Here is a 27419-nt window from a genome sequence, read left to right as displayed (position 1 = left end):
TAGGTAGATAGATAGATCGATCATTAGATAGCTAGATCGAGAGACAGAAAAAATATTGGTTAAGTGCTCACCATCTGCCAGGAACTATGCTAAGTGTTGAGAATATGAATATAAACAAAAATAAATGTAGTCCCTACCTTCAAGGAACTTAAATTCTAATGGTAGGAAAGACAATAAGTAAAAGAGAGCTGAAAGGAAGATGGGGTTAGGAAAGGGTAGATGTTGAGCTAGGAACAGGATATTGAGAGAAGTGAGCATAGCTTATCTAGGCACTTTCTCAAATGCAGGACAAGAACTCTCCGTTGGAAGAAGGTGGCCAGCTACAGGGAAGAGACATCTCCAGGGTGAGAAAGCAGCTGGGGGAGAGTTGGAAAAGACAGGAGAGTCAGGAGTAGAGCTGAGCAAGAAGTAATTTATTGTTTGGGCACTTCCTCAAATGGAGGTTTTAGGCAAGGACTTCCTAAAGGGAAGAGGGGACTGACTATAGGGGCAGGGTCTAAAATATTTTCAGGATGATACTTTTGGTAAATCTATTGGTATAATTCAACAAACATTTATCAAGGGTCTATATTATATGCAAAGCACTGTGATTGGTGTTTGGTGGAATAAAAAGACAAAAAGACATTGTCTTTCCTTCTAAAAAGGTAATGCAGTGCCCTACTAGTGTAACAAGTCCACATCTTTGAGAGTAGAAGTAACTGTACTCAAAGTAGTACACGTAAAAATGTGTGTATACTCTTAAATTAACTTATGTCACATGCAGCAGAATCGTAGACTTTAAGAATGAGGAAAGACCTCAGAGATCACCTCAAGTGATGGGTCCTTAGTCTTTTTTGTGTCACTATGCTTGGGCAATATCTAATGAAGTCTGGACACATTCTCAGAAAAATGTTTTTTTAAAATGCATAAAATACATAAAATTACAAATGAAACTATTTTGAAATATAGTTATCAAAATTTTTTTTTTAAAGCTTACAGATCCCAGGTTAAGAACTCTAGATCTAGTCCAGTTTCCTCATTTTATAGTTAAAGGAGGTAGAGGGAATTTTCCTCATGGTCACAGAATTTATTAATGGCAAAAACCATTAACTAGCTGTATACTGGCTAGGCTGAATCTCTCTTCTCTGATCACCCCTCATTACTCCTTCATACCCATTCATGACAGCACCATCCGTCAGATGGCCCATTCCCATTCTCCTCAACTTTTTTCATTATGCCCTCTGGAATCTGTGTCTTATTGTTTAATTTCTATTTATATTAGATCTGTACTCTTTTTCTGGAATTATATACAGATACACACACATGCACATACAATGTCCCAAAAGTCCCAGTGCAGTTTTAAACTATTTTTCAGTTCAGTTGTTGTTCAGTTGTGTCCAACTCTTCATGACCCCATTTGGGGTTTTCTTGGCAAAGATGCTGGAGTGGTTTGTCATTTCCTTCTCCAGCTCATTTTACAGATGAGGAAACTGAAGCAAGCCGGTTAAGTGGCTTGTCCACATAGCTGGTAAGTGTCTATAGCCACATTTGAACTTACAAAGATGATGAGTCTTCCTGATTTTATGCCTAGCACTCTATCCACTGCACCACCTCGCTGTCCTTTAAACTATCAATAACTTGATAATCACTTAATACCTATTACTAATTTTAAAACGCACTAAGATTTTTAGAACACTATATTTTTGTTGACTTGTATGTGTATGTATTATTCCTCTTTCTTCTCTACCCCCTCCCACAAATGTCAACTCCTTGAGATTAGAGATTGTTTTATTTTTGTCTTCATATCCCATGAACCTCACATAGAGGCTGGCACTTAGTACATAATTGTTGAATTGAAACAGGATTAGAACCCAGGGCTCTTGACTCCCAGTCCAGGACTATTTCCACTAAGGACTTTTTCCTGCTAATATTTCTATACTCCTTAGGTCTGTGTAGCTATATTTTCCATCTAAGAATGTAGGGGACCCCTACATGTCCTAGTAGATGGTCTTTCAGAATTACTGAAGCCTCAAAAATTCATCACCCTTGGGTTGTAGTCTTGGGGAATCCAGGATCACTGCTATTGATAACCTTATTAGTACTTTAGATTTTGTTAATAAACATCTTAATACTCCAGCAAGCATTTGTGGGGTTTTTAAAAAATTTATTCTCTGCTTATCTAAACATTTACTTTTAATAGCCCTTGTTTCTTACTTATCTCTTACCCACAGGCAGCCCCAAGCTCTCTTCACAGGCTTAACCCTAGACTACAGTCTATTTTAATGTGTTCTTTCATTGATTTTTTTTTAAGCATTTCACTGTTTCTATGTTGAGGAGTAGTCACATTAAGCTTTAGTCTACTTGGGTTCTGAGCTAGTTCATCTGTTTTGCTTCCTGATACTGACTGATCTGTTGTAGAAAAATGGAGACACTGTGTCTCCATTCTGTGTCCTATTGCTGGGTTAAATTTCTTTTGCACTAAGTCCCCCAAAGCCAAAATCTTCAAAAGCAGCAAAAAAAAAAGTAGATTAAGGGTACTTGGATGGATTGTAAGGACTTTCACAAAGGAAATATCTTAATTCTTTTTTTAAAAAATTAATTAATTATTTATTTATTTGGCAACGGGGGTTAAATGACTTGCCCAGGGTCACACAGCTAGTAAGTGTTATGTGTCTGAGGCCGGATTTGAAGTCAGGTCCTCCTGAATCCAAGGCCAGTGCCCTATCTACTACACCACCTTGCTGCCCTGGAGATATCTTAATTCTTTTATTTTTCATATGAATTCATAGATTTATAGAAAATAATAATAATAGCATTCTATATAGTGCTTTAAAGTTAGCAAAGAACTTTACATATATTAATTGATTTGCTCTTCAAAACAACTCTGGAGGTAGGCGCTATTATTATGCAAACCCAGCCTGCTCTTCCTCTTTGATTCTGTTTGTCCCACATCTATTTCACTCCTATTTTACAATCTATGCGCCCATGAGGTTAGACAATTTCCCCCAACATTTAAAAACCATCCAGCTAAACGTAATAGACTTTAGACAAACATGTGTGGTGGTTTCTTTACCAATCATTGATGATTCAAAGACTAGGAAGATTATAAACAGAAGTTCTAAGGCTCCTCATTTAGAGTAAATTAACATGGGTTTATGAATTTTAATGCCAATCAAAGATGTTGGTTGAAAATACTTTTAAACCATAAGAGGAATTGGATGTAACAACATTAGCATAGACTTCCCCCCTTCCCTTTATAGATGATTTCATTAAAAATTACATTCTTATTACAAATAGGACAGAATAATTAGGTATTTTTTAGCTGCACAACATTCAACATTATAGTTTTGTAAATTTGTGAAATTGGAGCACCAGTTCCTGAAAGATTACAGAAGTACCATTGCTGTCTAGTGGGGGTAGGATGAGGCAGAAGTATTGTTTCTCTAACAATTGGGATCATAGTAGGAAAAGAAGCAAGCCAAAGCTTCTCATTGTATCTAAGCCCTGGGTTCAGGATCAATTGGATCTTCATTTCAAGGAAAGAATAAATGGGCTTGTCTGTGGTACCTTCTCTACTTAGGGTATCACCTCCACTTCTTTCCCACCAGTAACCTGGACTCTTGGATTCCTTGGCTCTAATAGATGATCTTTTGCCTCATCTTGTCAGGATTCAGGTCTCCAAGTCACTTCACTTCCTAAGTAGATACGAACGTAATCATTCCTTTTACCTTCTCTCCTTTCAGATCTTTAGGTGATACCTTCCTTCTTTAAAATGTAAGATCCCCACCCCCATGCTTTGCAGAGGTGGGAGGTCTATGAATGTGGTATATTGCACATATTTTCAGCCTTTTTTTGATGTATTGACTGGTTATGTTGATTTTTTCCCTCTTTTTTTATCTTTAAAAAATATTATTTGTTACATGAGACGGCTCTCAGGGAGGGGGAGATATCCTGAGAGAAATTATAACAATGTAAAAATACGGATAAAAACTATTTTTTAAAAATTTCAACAATAAAAAATGGGGAAAAATAAAGAATGTAAAATTCTTTAGGAAAGGACTCTTCCATTTGCTTGTATTTCTTGGTTCTTAGCACAGTGCCTGGCCCTTAATCATTACTTGTTGATTGATTGCATAGTGGACAACTATCCAGTAAGGCATGAATGCACAACCAAGTTTTACAATGTGTTTCAACCTTTAGACTTCTTGTGAGAAATTACAGAGAAAAGATTAGGGGACATTTCATTCATCCCAAATCCATATGTGGTATATTTATTCCAGATTTTTTTCCCCTGGACTATTTGTCTTTGTCCTTGTTGCTATCTCTAGTTTTCTCTTTATAAGACCACCCATTCCATTTTTGGTTTTGTTCACTTTCTATTTTTCTGAATTTTCTTAAATCTCCTCTTTCCCTCATGACATTCTACCCTCCATTTCCATGTCATTGTTGGCTAAGTAGCTGAAGCTCAGGTTTGGTTTTATGCATTCGAAAGACTGAAAGTTGATTTAAATGATCTTAATATTCTCACAGACTGTATATAAGATGTGCTGTCCTGAAGCCTTAGAAGCCAGGCTTTGCTCCTTTAAATAGGCATGTGCATAATCTATGTGATATACTAGAAGTTTATTGGCAGCCATGTGCAGTGAGACTTAATGGCTTTTCAAGATCATTCCTGTTTGATGATTCCGGGTGTTTTGTCCTATTGCTGGATTAAATTTATTTTGCACTAAGTCCCCCAAAGCCAAAATCTTCAAAAGCAGCAAAAATAAAAAATAGATTAAGGGTACTTGGATGGATTGTAAGGACTTTCATAAAGGAAATATCTTAATTCTTTTTTTCCCAATTATTTATTTATTTTTGGGGGGGGCAGTGGGGGTTAAGTGACTTGCCCAGGGTCATACGGCTAGTAAGTGTTATGTGTCTGAGGTTGGATTTGAAGTCAGGTCTGCCTGAATCTAAGGCCGGTGCCCTATCCACTATGCCACCTAGCTGCCCTGGAGATATCTTAATTCTTTTATTTTTCATATGAATGCATAGATTTGTAGAAAATAATAATAATAGAATTCTATATAGTGCTTTAAAGTTTGCAAAGAACTTTACATGTATTAATTGATTTGCTCTTCAAAACAACTCTGGAGGTAGGTGCTATTATTATCCCCCTTTTCATAGATAAGGAAACTGAGTCAGAGACAAGTTAAATGACTTGCCCCAAGGTCAAGCAACTAATAAATGTTTGAGGATTCAAACTCAAGTTTTCCTGACTCTGTCTGTAGAACTATAGAGGACCTTGAAAGATGGTCTAGTTCAGTCCTCTCATTTTATAAATTTGGAAAACTGATGAAATAGTAAACTGAAAAAGATAGTAAATGGTATTAAAATATTGAGCAGTGGGGTTTGTCCTTACACACAAATTTTTCAATCATTTATTTCCTCCTCTGAAATATGGGTAGCTATCACCCAGTCCTGTCTTGGTGAGGCAGCTTAATATAAATGATTGGACTGCCCATAGATGTGGATAACAAGTCTCAGATTATAAACTATTAAATGAATGTATGTGTGTGTGTGTGTGTGTGTGCATAAAACATACTTAAATTTTTCTGAAAAAGTAGATTTTAATTAATATTTTGCTAGCCTTTTTATCAATCACTGAATTTTAAGATGTGCATATAAAATTTAAAGACCATCCAGAATTAGATGAAAAAATGCCTAGGTACAATATGGTAGCTTCCTTACTAAATTTAAAGTGGTTAACAGTTATTACTTGGTCTAGCTCTAGTTTCTGAGTTTTTCCTGAGTCAGAGACTAGAGCTAGACCAAGTAATAACTGTTAACCACTTTAAATTTTATAGTTAAAATATATAGCTCTAGATCCCTGGATTGGTAACAATGGCTTGGTAATCATATCTACTTAACTCATTAAGAACAACTAGGGACACTTATGTTATTTTGCTACTTATATTGGGTTTGAATTCTTTGTTAACCGTAGTTTTTCTGTCTTTTCCAACCTAAAGATCATTCTTTTTAAAGAAAGCAAGCAAAACAAAAGCTATGTAATTCTACCTCCTGTCTGTCATCCTCTATAGGCAGTCACTTTAACTTCTTTTTTAACCTAAATCCCATTCACCCTTTTGTCTTTTGCATTAAGTGCCAATCTCAGCTCATTTTGAGTGTAAACATTTCTAACACCTTGCTTACAGTACATTCTAAGCTTTTGTGTTCCTCTTCAGTCACTTTAGTCACATGATAAAACATTTAAGTTGGTCACTGAGTTCTATGTGTATTTGTGTCTGTCTTCCTACACATGTCCCTCTTTTCTTCTTCATCAGATTTTTAACATTTCATTTAAAAGTTCATTCCAATGGTGGAGTTGTGAACTGATCCAAATATTCTGGAGAGCAATTTGCAACTATGCCCAAAGGGCTATAAAAATGTGCATACCCTTTGACCCAGCAATACCACTTCTAGGCCTGTATCCCAAAGAGATCATAAAAATGAGAAAAAGACCCTTGTGTACAAAAATATTTATAGCAACTCTTTTTGTGGTGGCCAAGAATTGGGAATTGAGGGGATGCCCATCAATTGAGGAATGGCTGAATAAGTTGTGAAAGTAATGGAATACTATTGTGCTTTAAGAAATGATGAGCAGGTGGACTTCAGAAAAACCTGGAAGGACTTACACGAACTGATACTGAGTGAAGTGAGCAGAACCAGGAGAACATTGTACACAGTAACAGAAACATTGTGTGATGACTGACTTTGATAGACTTAGCTCTTCTCAGCAATACAAGGATCTAAGACAATTCCTAAAGACTTATGATGGAAAATGCTATCCACATTCAGAAAAAGAACTATGGAGTCTGAATGCAGATCGAAAAATACTATTTGTGCTCTCTCTCTTTATCTCTCTCTGTCTCTCTCTCTGTCTCTCTCTCTCTGTCTCTCTCTCTCTGTCTGTCTCTCTGTGTCTTTTTCTGTCTCTATCTCTTTTTCCTATTTTGTTTATTCTTTCTTGTGGTTCTTCCCTTTGTTCTAATTCTTCTTTACAACATGACTAATGTGAAAATATGTTTAATAAGAATGTGTATGTAGAGCCTGTATCAGATTGCAAGCTGTCTTGGGGAGGAGAGGGAAGGGGAGAAAATTTAAAACTCAAAAGCTTATGGAAGTGAATGTTGAAAACTAAAAATAAGTTAATTAAGTAAAGTTCATTCCAAGAACTTTCCAACTCTCTTGGTGTGACTTTACTTGTTAAAACTTTGGACTATCTGTTAGGGTAGTGGGAGGGGAAAAATTATATGTATATATAGATAGAAAAAGGGCACAGGGTGAGTTGAAGATGAAGGGGTAATATCTGGAAAATAAAATTAAGGGGTGAGAGAGGATTGTACTGGGAGAAGGAGAAAGGGAGAAGTAGAATGGGGTAAATTATATCACATGAAACAGACAAGAAAAGGCTTTTGGAGGGAAAATGGGGGAAGGTGAGAGGGAATGAGTGAATCTTATTCTCATAGGATTTGGCTTAAGGAGGGAATAACATACACAACGGGGTATGGAAATCTATTTTACCCTACAGGAAAATAAGGGGAGAAGGGGACAAGAGAGCAGGGGGTTGATAGAGGGGAGGGCAGATTGGGGGAGGGGATAATCAGAAGCAAACACTTCTGAGGAGGGACGGGGCAAAAGAGAAAATAGAATAAATGAGGGGGTAAGATAGGATGAAGGGAAATTAGTTTTTTCACAACATGACTACTATGGAAGTGTTTTGCATGACTACACATCTATAACCTGTATTGAGATGCTTGCCTTTTCAATGAGGGTGGGTGGGGAGGGAAGAGGGGAGAAAACTTGTAACCCAAAATTTTAAAAACACATGTTAAAAATAAAATAAAAAAATAAAAAAAAACTTTGGATTATGGAATCACTTATCTTCTTTCTGAATTCTTTGAAATATACTTTCCCCAAATCTAGAGTATGCAGCAAACTATGCCTGCCTTTACCATTCTTTATATGTCAAAATCCCTCATGCCCTCTCTACTTAACTATTTATCTAAATGGGGTATATTCTCAGAAGGATAAGTACTAGCATCTAGGGGGACCAAGAAAAATCTCATGGAGGAAGCAGAATTTGAACAGATGAGGAAACTGAAACTGAGAGAGATTAAGTCACTTACTTAAGGTCATACAGTTAACATGTCTAGGATAGGATTTGAATTTAATTCTTCCTAACTCAAGTCCAATGTTCTATACGTATGTACTTAACTACTTACTATGTATGACACCAACCTGCCTTAGAGGTCTAGCTAGGATATTAAAGTGGGAGAGCTTTCTAGGCATATGGGATAGCCAATTCAAAAGCATGGAGGCTGGAGATATGGAGTATTAAGTGTAGCTAGTAGGCCAGTATAGCTGAATCATAAAATGAGAAGGGAATAAGACTGGAAAGTTTGGAAGGGGCCAGTTTATGAAGAGCTTTAAATGCCAGAGAGAGGACTTTATATTGCTTCTATTGAATTGAATAAATAATATCATCCACACACTCACACACATATATGTGTGTGTGTGAGTGTGTGTGTATAGGTGTGCATGCACAGAGTTTTCATAATGTATATTGATGCTGTTCCCATTGATGATATTAACTAATAAAATAAAAATTCATGCAAAAGCTGCTGAATTCATAGTTTGTTTTTGTTATCATATTTCTTTTCAACTAGTAACTACTAAAATACAATCATTGTCATGTATTATTCATCTGCACTTTGGTGGGGGAGGTCATTAGTTAAAGGGGATTAGTTTTGAGAGAATGGGTTCATTGGGGGATGTCCATCACTTGGGGAATGGCTGAACAAGTTGTTGTATATGATTGTGATGGAATACTATTGTGCTGTAAGAAATGATGAGCAGGATACTCTCAGAAAAACCTGGACTTATATGAATGGATGCAAAGTGAGATGAGCAGAACCAGGAGAACCTTGTATACAGTGACAGCAACATTATGTGATGATCAACTGTGAATGACTTAGCTATTTTCAGCAGTATAATGATCCAAGACAGTTCTGAAGGACTTATGATGAAAAATGCTATCCATCTCCAGAGAACGAACTGGAGTCTGAATACAGATTGAAGCATACTTTTCCATGACTTCATTTTTCTTGTTTTTTTTTTAATGTGATTTCTTTCACAACATGACTAACATGGAAATGTGTTTTTCATGACTGCATATGTATAAACTATATCAAATTGCTTGCCTTCCCAAGGAGGGTGCAGAGGGAAGGAAGAGAAGGAAAGAATTTGGAGCTCAAAATTTTAACAAATGTTAAAATTGTTTTTACATGTAATTGGGGAAAAATAAAATATTAAAAAATGGGCTCATTCAATGCACTGTGGGTGAAACTGTGAATAGGTTCAAATGTTTTGGGAAGTAATTTGGAATTATGTCCCAAAAGTTCATAAACAGTACATGCCCTTTGACCTAGCAATACCACTACTAGGCCTATGCTTTGAAAGAAAAAAAGATCCCATATATACAAAAATATTCATAGCAGATCTTTTTTTTTTTTTTTAGTATCAAAGACCCAGAAACCAGGAGTGTGCCCATCAATTGGGAAATGAGTGAACAAATTATGGTGTATCAATGTGACGGGATATTATTGTGTTATAAGAAATTAATAAAGAGATGGTTTCAGAAAGATCTGGGAAGACTTGTATTAACTGATGCAAATTGAAGTGAGGAGAACAATTTCTACTATAACATCAATATTGTAGAAATGAAAGAACTCTCTTGAAAGACTTAACTACTCTGGGGGGCAGCTAGGTAGTGCAGTGGATAGAGCTCTGTCTTGGAGTCAGGAGGATCCGAGTTCAAATCCAGTCTCAGACACTTGCCACTTACTAGCTGTCATTAAAAAAAAAAACAAAAACAAAAGAAAAAAACTACTCTTATCAACAAAATGATCAACCATGATTCCAGAGGATTGATGAAAATGAATGCTTCTTACCTCAAGAAAGGGAGATTATGGATTAAAATACAGAATAACAAAAGCACTATTTGATATGACCTATAATTTGTTTTGCTTAACTCTGCTTATGAGACAAGAGGATTCTTTATCTCCCTCTCCCTTTCCCTTCCCCTCCCTTTTTCTTCCTTATCCTTCCCTTCCCCTCCTTTCTCCTTCTTTTCTTTCTCCTCCCCTCCCTTCCTCTCCTTTTCCCTTCTCTTCCCCTAGTGTAAAAAGATGAAAGTTAATATCACCTCTCATTTCTACTCTATTGATTTTATGTAACTAATTTCATGCTGTATTGATTTTTCTAATTGTTAGTACCCACCTGAGCTCACCTCACTCAGAAATGCTTTCTTTTGTAGTTTGAATTAGTTTAAAGGCATGATTGAAAGGGAACATTGTTATCATTCATGCAGTTTACCCCTGAACATCTGCGTGTTGTCTATCTATAAACTCCAACCAGCTTAACCTGGTGTCACCACCAAAAGACACATCATCTGCCCTTGCTTGTCCTTGTACAGTTAGAGGACATTTGATCTTCCCCAAGGGGCATCAAACCTGGTGCTTCTGGCCCATAATAAAGATTAAAAGAGGCAGATGAGTCTCATAAAACAATTAACGTTAATTGTCAGAGAGGGGTGCAATTAGCCATTCATGAATGCTAACCCACTTTTCCCAGTATAAGTAATTAAAATGTTCCTCAACTATCCAGACCTCTCATATCTGTGCATGTCAAAAAAGAGAATCCCTCCTTCTCATTGAGGTCACTGGCTTTACTGAGGTGACCAGTCTGACCTGCTTTAACAGTTATATGTATTACTGTAAATAAACTGATTTTGCTAGGAGTCTGTATTTCAGTTTACCTTTATTGTATTTACTTGCCATAGTTTAGGGAGAAAAAAATAAGTGCTTGGTAATGAAAAAAAAAAGTTTTTTAAAAGAAAGAGTCTTGATAATTTAGAAGGCTGCAAATCACTTACCTAGCACAATATGGTCATTTTAGGGTTGAGAAAATCCAAGTTTCCTGCTATTTATACTATATTGTACTCCTTTCCTCCTTTTCTCAACTTCTTATTCCCATCTTACCTTTTCTCACATCTTTTCCTTCTTCCCTTTTTCTTCTCTCTCCCTTTTTTCCTTTATTATTTTCATATTTCAAATTTCAACCACTATGCCTTGCATTTTTAAATTTTACAATGCTGTTCTTTTAAAACAAACTGACTCCTGTAACAGTATCTCACCTAATTTATTTTCATACAGTCACTGAATAGCAGTAGAAAGAGTAGGCCTACTAGATACTTAACATTTACAATCTTTCTCCCAACAGCTTCTAGAGCTAAACTCAGCATGATTAACACAATGTCCAAGATCCGAGGTCAGGAGAAAGGACCAGGCTATCCTCAGGCAGAGGCCCTGCTTGCAGAAGCCATGCTGAAGTTTGGAAGGGAGCTTGGAGATGAATGCAACTTTGGTAACTGTTGGCTTTTTGCTTCTTAATTATCTTGCATATTTTGGTGCACAAGGTGATAGGAAAGTTGATTTTAAAAATAGATATTAGAAGTGCATGCCTTGTCACTAAGATTTTTTTTTGAATTTGGGTAAATTGTTTTCAGAATGTTTGATTTGTTTTTTTTTCTTTTTTTAGTTTTTTTAAAATTTTTTTTCTCTTTCCCTGAGCAGGGTTTAATCATGAAAATTGACTTTAGTAAAGTTTCAAACACTTTGGGATTTCATATCGAGTTCAAAGAGTAATTATAATTTGAAAAAATCATTTTTTATCATTTTATGGGAAGAACATACCAGAAAATTCAGTTCCTTTGACTATGTGCTATAGCTCACTTCTTTTAGCTGATAATTTCCTTGAGTCTAAGGGGCATTCTTTTCTTAAGTTTCCTTTTGAACAAGAGTTATAAAGTCTGCATTTTCACTGGAACAGGAGCTGAGGTTATCGTAGTCCCAAGTACAGAGCTGTTTACTATTCAAATTTGTGTTTTAAGGTAAAAGAAAAATATTTTTCTGTTCCAGGCCCAGCCCTTGGTGATGTCGGCGAGGCCATGAGGGAACTTTCAGAGGTGAAAGATTCTTTGGACATGGAAGTGAAACAAAATTTCATTGATCCTCTCCAGAACCTCCATGACAAGGACCTAAGAGAAATACAGGTATCTGCCACATTATACATGGAGAAATAAAGAGTTTCAATGTAAGGCAGAAATGATAATGATCATTTTGATTGATAACAGCAAAAATAATGACAACACTGATATTTACATAACATCATGAAATGTGCAAAGAAACTTTACATATATTTTCTCTTTTGAACCTTACCACAACCTAATAGGGTACACTGGGCCTGGAGCTAGGAAGACTCCTCAAATCTGTCCTTGGACATTTAGTAGCTGTGTGACCCTGGGAAAGCCACTTAACCTGCTTGTTTAAATTTCCTCATCTGTAAAATGAGCTGGAGAAGGAAATAGCAAAACTCCTCTAGCATCTTTGCCAAGAAAACCCCAAATGGGGTCACAGAGAGTTGGACGTGACTGAAACAACTGAACAATAAAATTGCACATATCATCAGAACCATTTTATACATGAGGAAATTGGGGTGAAAAGAAGTTAAGCATCTTGATCCTGGTCACACAGCTATTAAGTGTCAGAAATGAGATTTGAACCCAGATTTTTCTTGACTTCAAGACTAGCCCACTATTCATTTTGCCTTAGTTTACATTTATAATATTAATCAGTAAGTAAACTATCACTTATTAAGTAACTGATATGTGCCAGGTATTGTGCTAAGCTCTATAGATATCTAGAAAACCAAAAGACAGCCTTTGCTCTCAAAGACCTTACAGTCATTGAATGGGAAGGTGGGTGGGGACCAGGAGACAAGATGCAAACAATTATGTACAACCAAAATATATACAGTACGGCTTAAATTGGAGATAATCAATAGAGGGCAGTAGTATTAAGGGAAATTGAGAAGGGCTTCTTGCAGATGGTAGGACATTAGCTGAGATCTGAAGGAAGCCTCAGGAAGCTAAAAGGCAGAGGTGAGGAGGAAATGATGTCCCAGGCATAGGGGCGAGTCAGTGAAAATAGCCAGAGCTGTGAATTGGAGTGTCCTGTTTGAGGCAAGGAGGGGAGTAAGGTGTAAGAAGAGTGGGATGTAGGAGGATTATAGGTGATGGAAGGTTGTAAAAGCCTAGCAGAAGATTTTATACTTGGAGGCAAAAGGAAGTCATTGGAGTTTATTGAATGGGTACCAGAAGGGGATGGTTGGATGGGGGTGAATTGCATGATCTGATTTATGCTTTAGGAAGATTAATGTAACAGCTGAATGGAGGGTGGACTGGAATGAGGAGAGGTTTGAGGCAGGGAGAATGACCAGGAGGCTATTGCAATAGTGTAGGTATGAGGTGATAAGAGCCTGCCCCTAGGTGGTAACATTACCAGAGGAGAGGATAATAATGATGGAGACAATATTGCCTACTATGGTTATTTCTGGGTATTTGAGTTGTGAAATAGTTGGAAAAATAAAGAAATGTAGCATTCTGTGTGAGGAAATCACTTAATCTCCCCAAGGTTTCTTTCCTTCTTCTGTAATGTAGGAATAGTAGATAGAACTTGAACAATCTACTTAACAAGGTTGTTGGGAGTAAAGTACTTTATGAACCTTATTAAGTCACATTATAAAGGTCAGCAGCTCTTATTATTAATTCATTAAACTCCCTCTCTGATGCCTCATGTTGGGGTAGAGGTGACCCTGGGTTCAAGCACCATAAAATCTAACAGAACATATGAAGCTATAAAAGGCTTTTAGTATGAGCTCCCCGATGGAATGACTTTCATCTGACTAGCTAGCTCATTTTGGAGAATCTTATCCCCAGTTTGACCACAAAGTGATTAAATTTTGGTACACAACAACTCTTGAAGACCTTCTTCCAAGTCATTGAGGAGTCATTGTCTGTATTTGTGGAGGGAATTCTTCTACTGACCAAATCAAAGATGCATGAAGTATTTCCTCTGTTATTTCTTCTGGCATGGCAGAGATGACAACCCAAAGAAATAACATCCTGTGTTCCAAAGACAATTTTCCACGAAATATGTAGTTGTTGGATGGATAGTTTGAGAATATTTTAAGAAACTTATTTATATACTTGTTTTTTTATTGCCTTTTTATATTACCTTTATTTCCCAATATTTCCCTCCCTTCTACCCAGAAAACCAACCTTTATAACAAAGAATAGAAAAGAAAGAGAGGGAAAAACCTAGTTTAGCTAAACTAACCAACACATCAACACTCCAAGTCCAACCCTCCATGCTCTGTACCCATGGCTCCCCACCTTTTCAAAGAAGGGAGAAAGATGCCTTCTCATATCTTTTCTTTGGGGCTAGATTTAGTCATCATCATTATACTGTGTTCAATTTCTATTTTTGTTGTTGTTTTTGTTGTTGTTTTGGGGAACATTTCCTTTTCCAGAAGGATTATTATTCTTTTTCAGAGAAGCACAAATATATTAATTAACCTATAATTCTCTCTGCTGATTTCACCCTGTGAAATGCCAGCTGTACCACTGATGACAATTTAGTAGTTTGCTTTAATGAGCAGTTATATTAATACTGAATGCTTGTGTGTTTTCACATTTTCATAACAGCTGTCAGGACTGGGGAAAAATACTCAAGTGTCATCTTTTGAAAGGCACACAGAACAATTGAGCTATACATTTTGAGGTATACATTTCAGGCAACCCTTGTGAAGGGCATCATTTATAAAGACTATTTCTATTTCTCCCACTTAGGCCTACGTTTTCTATGAAAACAAAGTTATGACATTGAAGTAGCTCCTGGAACCCTGCAGATCACATAGTAGGAACTCATTAAGCTGAGTTAATGAATGTGTCATGATTCCTAGAAATGCCCCATCAAAAAAAACCAACAAAAAAAACTAAGGACTCTTCAGTATGCTCAAATGAGACAGTAGGTCTGTAAACTTGTTTGAAGGAAGATGTGTTGTGGAGTGGAAAGAGCCCAGGATTAGAAATCAAAGAATTTTGGTCCAAGTGAAAGAATACACAGTAGGAAGGGATTTTAGGGATTATTTAGTCCAAACCTCTCATTTGAAAGATGAAAAACCTGGTATACAGAATGAGGAAGTGATTCAACCATGGTCACACCTATATCCTCTGACTCCAAATCAAATGCCCTTATCACCATATCATGTTGCCTGTCTTGTCTCTCTCCTTTACGAATTGCATTTCCTTAGGTGAGTCACTTCACTTTAATGGATCTCAGCTTCCTCCTTATCTATAAAATAAGAGGTTTGGATTAGATGCTCTTCAAAGTTCCTTCTAACTCTAAAATTCAGAGATGCTGTGCTCTTTCTGTGCCACAGCAGTAACTGTGTTTTGCTTAGAATCCTATAGCTAACTCACAGGGAGAATTTGAGACATAAAGAATTCAAGTTTCTATGGGAATGCAAATATTCTTCCTGAGAACATTTTCTTTGCGGTGGGTATCATACCTTCTTTTCCTTTTCATCTCCTCCCCCATGTCCCATTGCTTTTCTGCCCCCTTCTTATTTACTCTTCATGGATAGGAACAAAGGGAAAATGAATAGAAGGGGTAGCAACACTTTCCACCAAGTTAGAAGCAGTGGAATGGAATTAAAGACACTCAAAGAAGAACTGAGAGGCATCACGGTGTAGTGGGCAGAGGGCCGAGCTTGGAGCCAGGAGTACTAGGGTACACGTCCTGCTTCTGACTCATACTAGTTTTGTGAGTTGTCTAAGGTTACAGAAAAGGAGAAGTGACTTATCTAAGGTTGTACAGGTTGTAAGTAGAAGCCAGGATTTGAACCCAGGTCCTCTGATTCCAATTTCATTCATTCTTTCCATACCAGCACCCTCCTGGTTTGCATTCACTGATATACCTACATTTGAAAGTAAACAAAAATGTACATCTTTCCTTTTAGTTTACTTCCCTATCTCACTGCTAGCAGTAGATTTTTCCCAAATAACTTTAGAGTACATACTTTTTAATTAATTGAGCCCTTCCTCATTGTTTGTATACTCTCCACTAATGCATATCACAGTCATTTCATATCTTAGTAGATATATCTTCATGAGTTGCTGAGGCCAAAACCATTTCTTATTTGGTGGCTGACCTTCTGGCAAAGATAATTTACTGAGGAAATTACAAATCAAGTCAACTCTTGACTACAAGAATAAGAATTTTCTCCCCTGTGGATGATCTATGGACACTTAATCCTAGGCTAGTTTCTTCTTGGCTCATAAATTTGTGTGAGTCTATGATTAGAAAGTAATAGGAAGTTTTAGTATTACTCTAGGCAAAGCAAGATTAGGAAAATACATTTGTAGCAATAAGTAGTTAAGAAAAATTCCCGCTCTGGTACCATGTAGTGTATGAGTGACCTTGAGTTCTCAAAAGCTAAGTCAGTGGAGCAGAAGCTAAAAAAATCCTGTAAAGATGAGAAAACTAAAAATATTGGCCTGGAAACAGACTGTGACATTCATACTGGTTCAGCCTAGCTGAGGGCAGATGGGCTCATTACTAGAGTATTACCTACTAAGTAATAAATTACTTGGGCAGATTAAGTCTACAATGGGTAGAGAGTGAGCCTTGGAGCTAAGAAGAGCTGGGTTCAAATCCTACCTGTATCATATTCTGGCTGGGTAGGTCACTTCATCCCTTAGTGAAGTAAGTAATTCTCTAAGATTATAAGTTGTGGAGAAGGTGCCCATTTAGACAAGCAGTGAGAGTTCTTAACTGGCTGTTTGTACTGATTACGTCTAGTTGGAGGCCAGGGATAGGGGTGGGGAGGGAAGATTGTCCTAAAGCAGGGAGAGATTGCAAATCGTTTGAAGTGTTAGAGTATCATTTCAAATAGTTCATTCAAATAGACCATTTTTTGTTGTACTCTTCAATCCACCAGGAAGTTGACACTTTTCACTTGAACAAGAACTAGAGTTAATTAGAAAAGTGAGACCAAGTGAGTGGGCATGGGGTAGGGAGTGTTCTCCCTTGTATTCTCTCATTCTTAAATCTCATTCTTTAATGGGATTTTCTTTTAGTTAGCCATTGAAAATTATTGCTTCTACAGTGACATTAATATTTAAACTTCTACCTCCTTTTGAAAGTTAATGGAAGGCAGGAAATAAACATTTATTTAGTACCTATTATGTTCTAGGTGCTGTGTTAAGCCCTTTACCAAAGTCTCATTTGATTGACACAACAACCCTGTGAGATATTTATATTTTTATGCTTATAAAAAAACTGAGGCAGGAAGAGGTGAAGTGACTTGTCCAGGGTCACACAGCTAATGTTTGAGGCTAGATTTGAACTCAAGCCTTCTTGACTCCAGGTCCAGGACTCCCTTTCCTGTATCACCTAGGTGAATAAAACATGGGCATAAAGCAAAGTGAACTGGAAAAGTATTTTTTCTTTAAACTGTATATTTAAATGATAATAGTAATGTCTTTATCTTCAAATGATATCTTCAAATGATAATATCTTTATTATAATATCTTTAAATGATAGTAAATAATAATAATAATAATAACAATAATAAGAGTTCACCAAAAGATCCAGAATATCAAGGGAAATAATGAAAAGAAGTGCAAGGGAAGGTAGCCTAGTCATATCAGATCTAAAACTCTATTATAAAGCAGCAATCATCAAAACTACTTGGTACTGGCTAAGAAAAAAAGTGGTGGATCAGTGGACAAGGTTAGGTACACAAGCACAGAAGTCAATGACTATAGTAATCTACTGTTTGATAAACCCAAAGACTCCACCTTGTGGGATAAGAACTCATTATTTAACAAAAACTGCTGGGAACACTGGAAAATAGTCTGGCAGAAACTAGGCATAGACCAACATCTTATACCATATAGCAATATAAGGTCACATAATTTAGACATGAAAGGTGAGACTATAAGCAAATTAGGAGAACAAGGAATAACTTGCCTATCAGATCTATGGAGAAGGGAAGAATTTATGACCAAACAAGAGAGAACATTATCAAATGCAAAATGGATAATTTTGATTACATTAAATTGAAAAGTTTTTGTGCAAACAAAACCAATACAACCAAGATTAGGAGGGAAGCAGAAAGCTGGGGAAAAAAATTTTTTTTACAGCCAGTGTCTCTGATAAATGCCTCATTTCTAAAATATAGAGAGAACTGAGTCAATTTTATAAGAATACAAATTATTCCCCAATTGATAAATGGTCAAAGGAAATGAAGAAGAAGTTTTCATATGAAGAAATTAGAGCTATCTATAGTCATATGAAAAAAATGCTCTAAATCACTATTGATTAGAGAAATGCAAATAAAACAACTTTGAGGTACCACATCACACCTATCAGATTGGCCAACATGACAAAATAGGAAAATGATAAATGTTGGAGAAGATGTGGGAAAACTGGAACACTAATGCATTGTTGGTGGAGTTGTGAACTGATACAACCATTCTGGAAAGCACTTTGAAATTATTCCCAAAGAGCTATAAAACTATGCATACCCTTTGACCCAGCAATACTACTTCTAGGTCTGTATGCCAAAGAGATAATAAAAATGGGAAAAGAACCCACATGGACAAAAATATTCATAGCAGCTCTTTTTGTGGTGGCCAAGAATTGGAAATTGAGGGGATGCCTATCAATTGGGGAATGACTGAACAAGTTGTGGCATATGAATCTAATGGAATACTATTGTTTTATGAGAAATAATGAGCAGATGGACTTCAGAAAAACCTGGAAAGACATGAACTGATGCTGAGTGAAGTGAGCACAGCCAGGAGAACATTGTACACAGTAACAGCAACATTGTGTAATGACCAACTCTGATAGACTTAACTCTTCTCAGCAATACAAGGATCTAAGACAGTTCCAAAAGACTCATGATGGAAAATTCTATCCATATCCAGAGAAAGAACTGTGGAGTCTGAATGCAGATTAAAGCATACTATTTTTTCTCTTTTTTTGTTTCTTCTTTCTTGTGGTTCTTCCCATTGGTTCTAATTCTTCTTTACAATGTGACTAATGTGGAAATATGTTTAAGGTGATTGTACACATATAGCCTATATTAGATTGCATGCTGACTTTGGAAGGGGGGAGCAGAGGGAAGGGGAGAAAGTTTAGAACTCAAAATCTTATAGCGGTGAATATTGAAAACTGAAAAGTTCATGAGAGTTCACATTTACATGGTTCATTCAGGTTTATATTCCACTAAATTTTTCTTCCAATGCCTCATTGTGGAATGTAGCTGATTGTGTTCTCAAGGCTGTGCTCAAAGATTGTTGTGAGACTTTCTCCATTCTACAATATTGGTATGGTTTTGAGTGCAGGATCAATAAAGAAAAGGACCAATATAACTGCTGTTTAAGTCCCCATCTAGCCAAATGTACAGAGCCTTGTCACATGAGGGTTGGATATCAAGTGATGGGTTTTTTTTTTTGTTCATTTGTTTTGTTTCATTTTGTTTTATTTTTAACTATAGAAAGTCATTAACTAAAGCATTGGAGAGATTGTAGTCTGGATTGGTAAAGGTAAAAGTAACAACCATGCCTATGAAATCACAAGTACTTACAGTATTGGAACATTTGAAATTTGGAAAGTGTTTTCTTCAAAATACTTCATTGAGGTAAGCAGTAATAGTGGCTAGAAAGTCAGCCTTGGAGCCAGCCGGACTTGATGAGTAAGTCTAACTTCTTAAACATATTATATATGTGACTCCAGGCAAGTCATTTTTAATGACTTTTAATGGTTTTCCAGGCAACTTTCTAAGATTGGTTACAGAGAATGTGCTGACTTGCATTGACAGAGGTAGTTTCCTTACCTGAGAATTTCTTATACTAGTGAATCCCCTAGTCAAGTCCTTATCCATAGCTTCTGTTTTATATAGCTAAATACAACTTTTAAAGGGTTTTCCAATGGTGATCTCCTTTTAGACTTTCAATAACCCAGTGAAGGAGACAGAGATGATATTATTATCCCCATTTTATAAATGAGTGGACTAAAGTTTGGAGAAATTAAGTGATTTCCCCCAAGTTTCATAGATAATGTGATGGAATTAAGATTGGCATCCAGGTATTCCACCTATCCTTTCCTTTATCATTCTACTCCATCTTCAATGGATTTCCCTTCAAAAGCTTTCCCTCAATCCTTTCTGTCCTTCAATTTTTCAGCATCATCTAAAGAAGTTGGAGGGTCGCCGCCTGGACTTCGATTATAAGAAGAAAAGACAAGGCAAGATTCCGGATGAGGAGCTTCGCCAAGCTCTAGAGAAATTTGATGAGTCTAAAGAAATTGCTGAGTCGAGCATGTTCAACCTCCTGGAAATGGATGTGAGCAGATTACTGACTATTTTATTTGGGCTTGACATTTGAATCATGTGATTGTATGCTTATTTAAACACACTAACACATTAATATTCTTGACATCCAAATTACTCTGTTTTGAACAGGGACTTAGGTAGCTGGTTGGTGTCATTGAAGAATATGGCTGATGAGGATAAGCTAGAAAGGGATATATTTTAAAAGGGATATATTTAACAACTGCAAAGAAAAACAAAGAAAAGTGTTCTTTATGCTATTTTCATGGAAATACATTTAAAGGGCTGCACTCATATTTATCTAATGTTAAAATGTACAAAATGGATTTCCTGCAACAAAATATTGTTGTTCTTAAATGAAAACATGAGACTCAAAAAGGTAAGCGACTTTATCAAGGTTGCATTGGTAGCAAATATCAAAGCCAAAACTTGAGCCCAATTCTCTCCTCTCTACAAGTAAAATACTCTTCCCATCACACTGTCACACACTTTAGTATATTAGCAATCATGCTGTGTAAGAAACAGTATGAAAGATGACATCCAGGAAATGTATAATGAGAAATGATCATTTAGTAAGAGCAAGGGAAAACTAATGGGCAGATTCAAGAAATAGAGGAGAGCTTCCAACCCTTTGGTTAAATCTCTATACATGATTTCTCGGAGAGCATGGACAAGAATCACATATCTTGGAAAGGTATAGATGGATTTCTATACTCTATATACTCTCTGGTACCACCAGAGAAAGTGTACACATTAGTGAGAGATCAATTCAATTATTCACCATTTAGTAAGTCTTAATAACATCCTTGAGCGACCAGTGGTATAAGATTACTCTTGACACTATATCAGTTTGGAATGGGGCATATAGAAGTGTTTATCCCTATGGAAGGGAAAGAAATGAGTTCCTACTATTTAGCATTTTTCCTATGAATTCTGGTACCTATCTTAGCACCAGGAGTCCAGTATGTTGTGCCAAATGCCATTCTAAAATTTCCTAGTTAGCTCTGAGCTTTTTGTATCTTAATCACAGAGTTATTTTATGTTATTTTCTAACAGAAACCCAAAATATTTAGAATGGCTACTTAGAAATATGTCTAGTAAGTCACACTTCAAGAAACCACATTATTGTTATTCCCACTGATATATTGTGTTATATTCACAGATCAAAATAGTTTTCTTTTTTAACTCATGCCTTTGCATTTGAAATGAGCAAGACCAACTGTGGTGGACCCTATTTTTAATTTTCATTATTAGTTATAGAATCTGCATTCATTGCTGTCTTAATCAGACAACCCAGACACTAATAGAGTTGACTAACCTGTGACCATATGGCATCTGCACCTTAAAAATTGAGTTAATTTATTCATAGATACAGACACCACCTCCTCCACAAAACTTCTCTTGACCCTCCAGAGACTAGCAACCTCACAAATATTTTTTTATTTACTTCATATAAATTTTGTGTTTCTCTCTCTGTCTCTCTCGCTCGCTCACTCTGTGTGTGTGTGTGTGTGTGTGTGTGTGTGTGTGTCTGTGATTTCCACACAAAAAGTCCCTTGAGGGAATGAAAGTCCCTTGAAGTCATGGACTGTTTTTGTTTCTTTTTATCTCCAGCTCCTGGCATGATGCCCATTGCATAGTATTAAATATTTGCTGGATGTTTGAAGGAGTGATCTGTAAAAAGTGACTTGATAGCATTGCTCTAAGATTCACTTTTTTTTCTGTCGATGTGCAGATTGAACAGGTGAGCCAGCTCTCTGCTCTGGTACAAGCCCAGCTGGAGTACCACAAGCAGGCTTCCCAGATTCTGCAGCAAGTTACTGTCAGGCTTGAAGAAAGGTATTGCACCCTTCTGATCAAAGTATTAAGAATAAATTGCTCACCTTTCCTGATGGTAAATGTAAACTCTTCACTGAAAGAGACTATGACATGCATTCAATCCCTCAACATTGCCATGAGTCACCTTTGTCAAGCATCTCTATTAGAGAATACCAGAATATTGAATAAGGAGTGTTGCCACTCCCATGGCCCCTATCTTTTGGTTCATACTTTGAGAACAAATATAATAGGCATACCTAAGTTATAAGAACAGTTGCACAGATTTTTGATTTGGGTTCATTAATGTCAATATTGATTTTCTTTTGCTTTCATTCTCATTTTTAATCTAATTTTTATTGATTGATTGATTTTGTTGGTCCCTTATACAGGATAAGAGAAGCTTCATCTCAGCCTAGAAGAGAGTATCAGCCTAAACCTCGCATGAGCCTGGAGTTTTCATCTGGTGACAATACTCAACACAATGGAGGCCTGTCCCATACTAGCACTCCTAAACCAACAGGTCAGGTGCAACAGGGTATAGATTTTGTTAAAACACAAGTGGAAAACTTTCCATTAGAATCCTTTGAAGTAATCCTGAGATTAATACTTTTGTATTTCATTCAAGTCACAGTAATTTTTTATTCCTCTTCCCAATTTATTCTTTGCCTGGTTGTAATTATTTGAAAAAGGATCCCTTCCTCTTTGTCCTTGCACCTTCTTTCCCTCCATCCATTTGTTGTCCACTCTTTCACTCTTTCTATTATTCCCTTTGTCCCTCTCCCTTTTTCTTTTTCTTCCTCCTCCCCACTTCTTCCCTTCCCTCTTTTCTTTCTCCTTCTTTCTAGCTTCTGTCTTCATAAGTCACTAATTCTTCACATTTTCCTTCTTGTTCTTTTTCATCAGTACCTACACACATACTAATCTTGTAATCTACTCTCCCAGCACGTTTGGATTTTGAGCATCTTTTTTTTTTTCCCTGGGTAGTAAATCACTTTCCTTGACATATTATATCAGCACTGGGAGATTGAGTTTCAGTCTTTGATTCCATTTTCCCCTTCCTTTGTTATATGCTCCTACATCCTGTTGCCTACTACAAAGTCTAGCCCACCCCCAGGAACACGTTGAGTCAGATTCGTTGAACAACATTAGCATGACTGTCTTGCATACTAATACAGTTTGAGTCATGACACCTGCCAGGTTTACAACAGTTCATTGTGCTGTGGGACTGAGGTTGATACAATAAAAAAATAAACTTTCCTTTCTGTTGGGGAGATGGATATATTCCCATTAATGCATTCTTTAAATTTTCCTCTTTTCCCCACAGATGGTAAAAAAAATGTGGGTGACACATTTGGCAAACAGTCTTCATTTTCAGTGGTTTTGCATTTGGTTTTAAAGGATATGTGGGAACCTCACCACCTTCTTCCTGGATCTCCAGTGTTTGTTGTTCTTCTGAAAAAAAGAAAAATAGACTAAAGATGTTCTTAGGAGGCCAGGATGAAAGAACTGGGTGGTATTAGATAGCAATTGGAGCCCTATGTACTGTGTGTGTATTCTGATTGACTCAAGATGATGGGACAGAAAATCTTTTGGATAGCCCCCACGACCAGTCATCATGGAGGCTGAGTCTATATCTATACCTCTCTCTTTCCAGAAATGAAGCACTTAGTTAGATTTTCATTTGATGAGTGTTGTTAATTTGGTGGCTTTCACAACATCCATGCAGTTCTAGCCTTAGGGGAACTGGTTGTGGGAGTATGAGCTTACTCATTCCCCGGAGGAGAGAATGAGGGGAGAAATGGACTCTTGATTGCAAAAATTCATATGGACCATTAGGTCTAATTCATGATGCCACATTATTTCAACTGTGCAAAATGCCTGAAGGTCCTTATGTAAAAAAAGTCCCCTGGATGGATCATGCTGTGAACTTGACTTTGATCACATACCACCTGAGCCCTCAAGTCCCTTTAAAAAAACAAAAACAAACTGTAGGAAGCCAAATATTGCTAGTTGCTACATTAAACTCAGTAGTGACCACCCTCAGTAATAACCAGAGCTGGTATTTACACAGTGTCTTAAGGCTTATGGTTTATATGCTTTATACATCATATCTCATTGATCCTTATACTTTCAAATTCAATAATATTTGTAAAGTTCTTAGTACTTGCACAGTTCGTGGCACATAGTGGGCATTTAATAGATACTGATTCTTTGACTCTCCTTAATATTTCCCTCTTGAGGAATGTTGTTTGAGTATTGCTTCCCACCTCCCTCTGTTTTGCATAAGAAGAAATTTTACCACAGATAAATGAAGAGATCAGCTCCAAATCACAGAGGTAGCAAGTTGCAGACCCAGGATTTAAATCCAGGTCTTCCAGCATCCGATTCTGTGTGCCTTTCATCATATCACAGCCTCCAAAAGAATAATGCAAACAGAACTCGACCAACAGCTTTCCAGACTCTGAGTCTTAGGACTAGCTTAATCCTACCAACGTGGGGAAAGGCATGAAGAATGATAGCTGTGCTATGGGTATGGTCTGTATCATTTCCCTTTTGTGAGGTAGAGCTAGGGAACAGAATAGGAGTTAACATGGGGAGTACAGAAATCTCTAATTTGATAAGAGTAGACATCAGGTGCTACAATGCTAAATGTTTTGTTTCTTTCCTTTGCTTTTTCTCTCTTTCCTGTCTCTTAGGTGTCCCAATGGATCAGCCCTGCTGCCGAGCTCTGTACGACTTTGAACCTGAAAATGAAGGCGAATTAGGTTTCAAGGAAGGTGATGTCATTACCCTCACCAACCAGATTGATGAGAACTGGTATGAGGGGATGCTCCATGGTCAGTCAGGCTTCTTCCCTATCAATTATGTGGAGATTCTGGTTGCTCTGCCTCATTAGAATGTCTTGCTGGCTGGCTTGCCAACTCTTGGCCCAGGTAGTTCAGTTTAATGCCACTGCTTTGGAAATGCTGCTTTAAGCACCTCCCGAGTACAAGCTGCAGTGGTCAAAGTCACCCAGTCCCACTGAGCATCTTTGGTTCCCATTGGCTGCCCTGCTCTGGCCGTGGTGATGGACGATATCTTTCTGCACAGTGAATGGCACATGCTTCCTGCTTGCCAAATTAGGCCAATCCATGGTCATAGCCAGCAGCTGTTTGCACATTTTAAGGAGACATGTCTCCCTGAGGCATGACCAGGTGGCTCAATGCAGTCAGTCCATCCTAATGAAGATAGCGTCTATCACCTCGAGGTCATTTTCAAGCCTCTGCTCTCCATTCCAAGAGAGAAATGTTCTTGCCACTCTGTGTCCCCCTCCCCAGGATCCCCAGCTCACTAAACTGTCTGATATTGCCTCACCAGCACATTGTCTTCTGATCAGAATGAATAGTCTTGAGATGTGGTCAGTAAAAAAGGTACAATGGAAATTCAAAGGCTTCTCTGAAAACTGACTGTCTTTTGTAACCATTTATACCCTCTACTGACACACCACCAGTTTTCCTCCCCCTTTCTGTAAGAGAAAAGCCCCATTTGATTTCCAGGGAAAAAATGTCTGCAGATGAGAAAACATGTCTTTGCAGAAACATCCTGCAAGGAGCCCAAAAAGAGACTCAGGCTGCCAAATCCAATGTGCTTGCTCTGCAAAAATAATGCATGAGATCATAATGTCTCTACAGGATAGCTGGGCACAGAGCTGACACAGAAGGGAAGAGGAAGGAGGGCAAGGTGGGGAAATGCCATTTTATTCATGTGTGTTCCCTGTGATACTTTGCCACAGAGACGAATAAGAAAAGCACCAGAAATTATTTATCTCCTATTCATAGACCGAAAAATCAGTCTACTCTGTTTTTTCTCTTTCCACTGTCCCCTTGTATTCTTTGAACACCATTTGTGCATATTCTGCCCTCAATGAGGACCAAATAATGATTCTTTGTGTGTGTGCTGAGCAATTCAAGGTATGTGGCTCCAGTCAGCTTTGTTACTTCCCTCCTCTTCTGGCCTCATTGTGTGTGTACAGTGCTGTGCGTAGCTTTATCGCCATTCTTTTTGTAATGGTTGTAAGAGTCCTCTTAGTTGAGTTCTTCAGAGTTCTATTTATCTAAACTGTACAGCCCCTTTCAGAGATTTAATGTGCCCCTTTGGATGTGCCACGTCGATCCTGAATCATGTGAAATGAAAGACCAGCTCCTCTTGCTTCATGTATAAACTATCAAAGAAAGCATTGCTGTCTCCAATAAACGATGCAGACAGACAAATCAGAAGACTGGTTGTTTTCTTTCTGTTTTGCTGTTTGTGTTGTGGAATGCCTGGGGTGAGGTTGGGAAAGGAAGGAGGAGTGGAGTAAGCTCTTTTACCATACTTACTATGTGCTATGCATTGTACTAAACACTTTATAAATCTCATTTGTTTCTCACAATAACCTGTTAGCTAGGTGCTGTTGGTATCCCCATAATTGAGGAAACTAAGTGACTTTGCAGGGTTCACAGTTATGAGGTATCTGAGGTTAGATTTGAACTCAGGTCTTCCTGATTCAGGGCCCAGCAGTGTATCCGTTGCATTCCATAGCTACCCAGATATCCTGGGTGGAGATGGTTCTGTTTTGGTCATCATTCTTACAATGTCACAATTACTACACATTGAATTCCCCAGCCCACATGAATAATGATTTTTAAAAATCAAGAATTTAAATTCCACACTCAGTGAATGCCATGTCCTGAGAAGCACTGATGAGGAGACTGACTTGTGATACGGTATATACATAAACACATGTATACATCTATACATACCCATATATACACATACCCATATACATATATGTATGTGTATGTGTGTATCTACGTTTTTGTGTGACATGGCCAGATACCTATGTACATGACTCACAAATACCTATGTATCCAACACTTATCTGGTCCCTCAACTTAATTCCTATGTGTCCAACTGCCTGCTGGACATCATCTGGATGACTGATTGGCACTCAATGTGTTTAAAACTAAACTCAGAGTATATCCCTTTAAACATTCTTCTCCTCTCACATACTCCATTTCTGTTGATGGAAACTCAATTCTGCTTCTGCAGACTCAACATATTACAGATAGTTTTTGATTAGTGAAATAATGCATACTATTAAGTAGTCAGAATTATCCCTTCCACACACGGGGGTTAGGAGTGTGGTATCCCTGCAATCTGGAAAATTCACACAAAATTTTTTAACCCCCCCCCACATACCAGAGAATGTCTGAATTATTCTGGTATTAAAAGATAAAATATGTTGATATTAT

The 27419-nt window shown here is 37.3% G+C and overlaps 1 protein-coding gene across 3 annotated transcripts in view; it reads left to right on the top strand.

The window, feature by feature from the left end:
* SH3GL2 (SH3 domain containing GRB2 like 2, endophilin A1) overlaps positions 1–26379 on the top strand; it is a 232251-nt gene extending 205872 nt beyond the window's left edge. For all 3 annotated transcript variants that reach the window (XM_027863060.1, XM_027863061.1, XM_027863062.1), the window contains 6 exons: positions 11305–11448; positions 12003–12136; positions 20183–20341; positions 22064–22167; positions 22536–22666; positions 24843–26379. In XM_027863060.1, coding sequence (XP_027718861.1) covers positions 11305–11448; positions 12003–12136; positions 20183–20341; positions 22064–22167; positions 22536–22666; positions 24843–25042 — 872 coding nt within the window. In that variant the 3' untranslated portion in view covers positions 25043–26379. The remainder of the gene's footprint in view (positions 1–11304; positions 11449–12002; positions 12137–20182; positions 20342–22063; positions 22168–22535; positions 22667–24842) is intronic.
* Positions 26380–27419: the final 1040 nt, after the last annotated feature.

Source organism: Vombatus ursinus, unplaced genomic scaffold (assembly GCF_900497805.2).
Source record: "Vombatus ursinus unplaced genomic scaffold, bare-nosed wombat genome assembly UNPS02014770.1, whole genome shotgun sequence".
NCBI classification, from domain to species: Eukaryota; Metazoa; Chordata; class Mammalia; order Diprotodontia; family Vombatidae; genus Vombatus; species Vombatus ursinus.
Note: the sequence above shows the minus strand (reverse complement) of the source record. Positions and strands in the feature narration are given on the sequence as shown.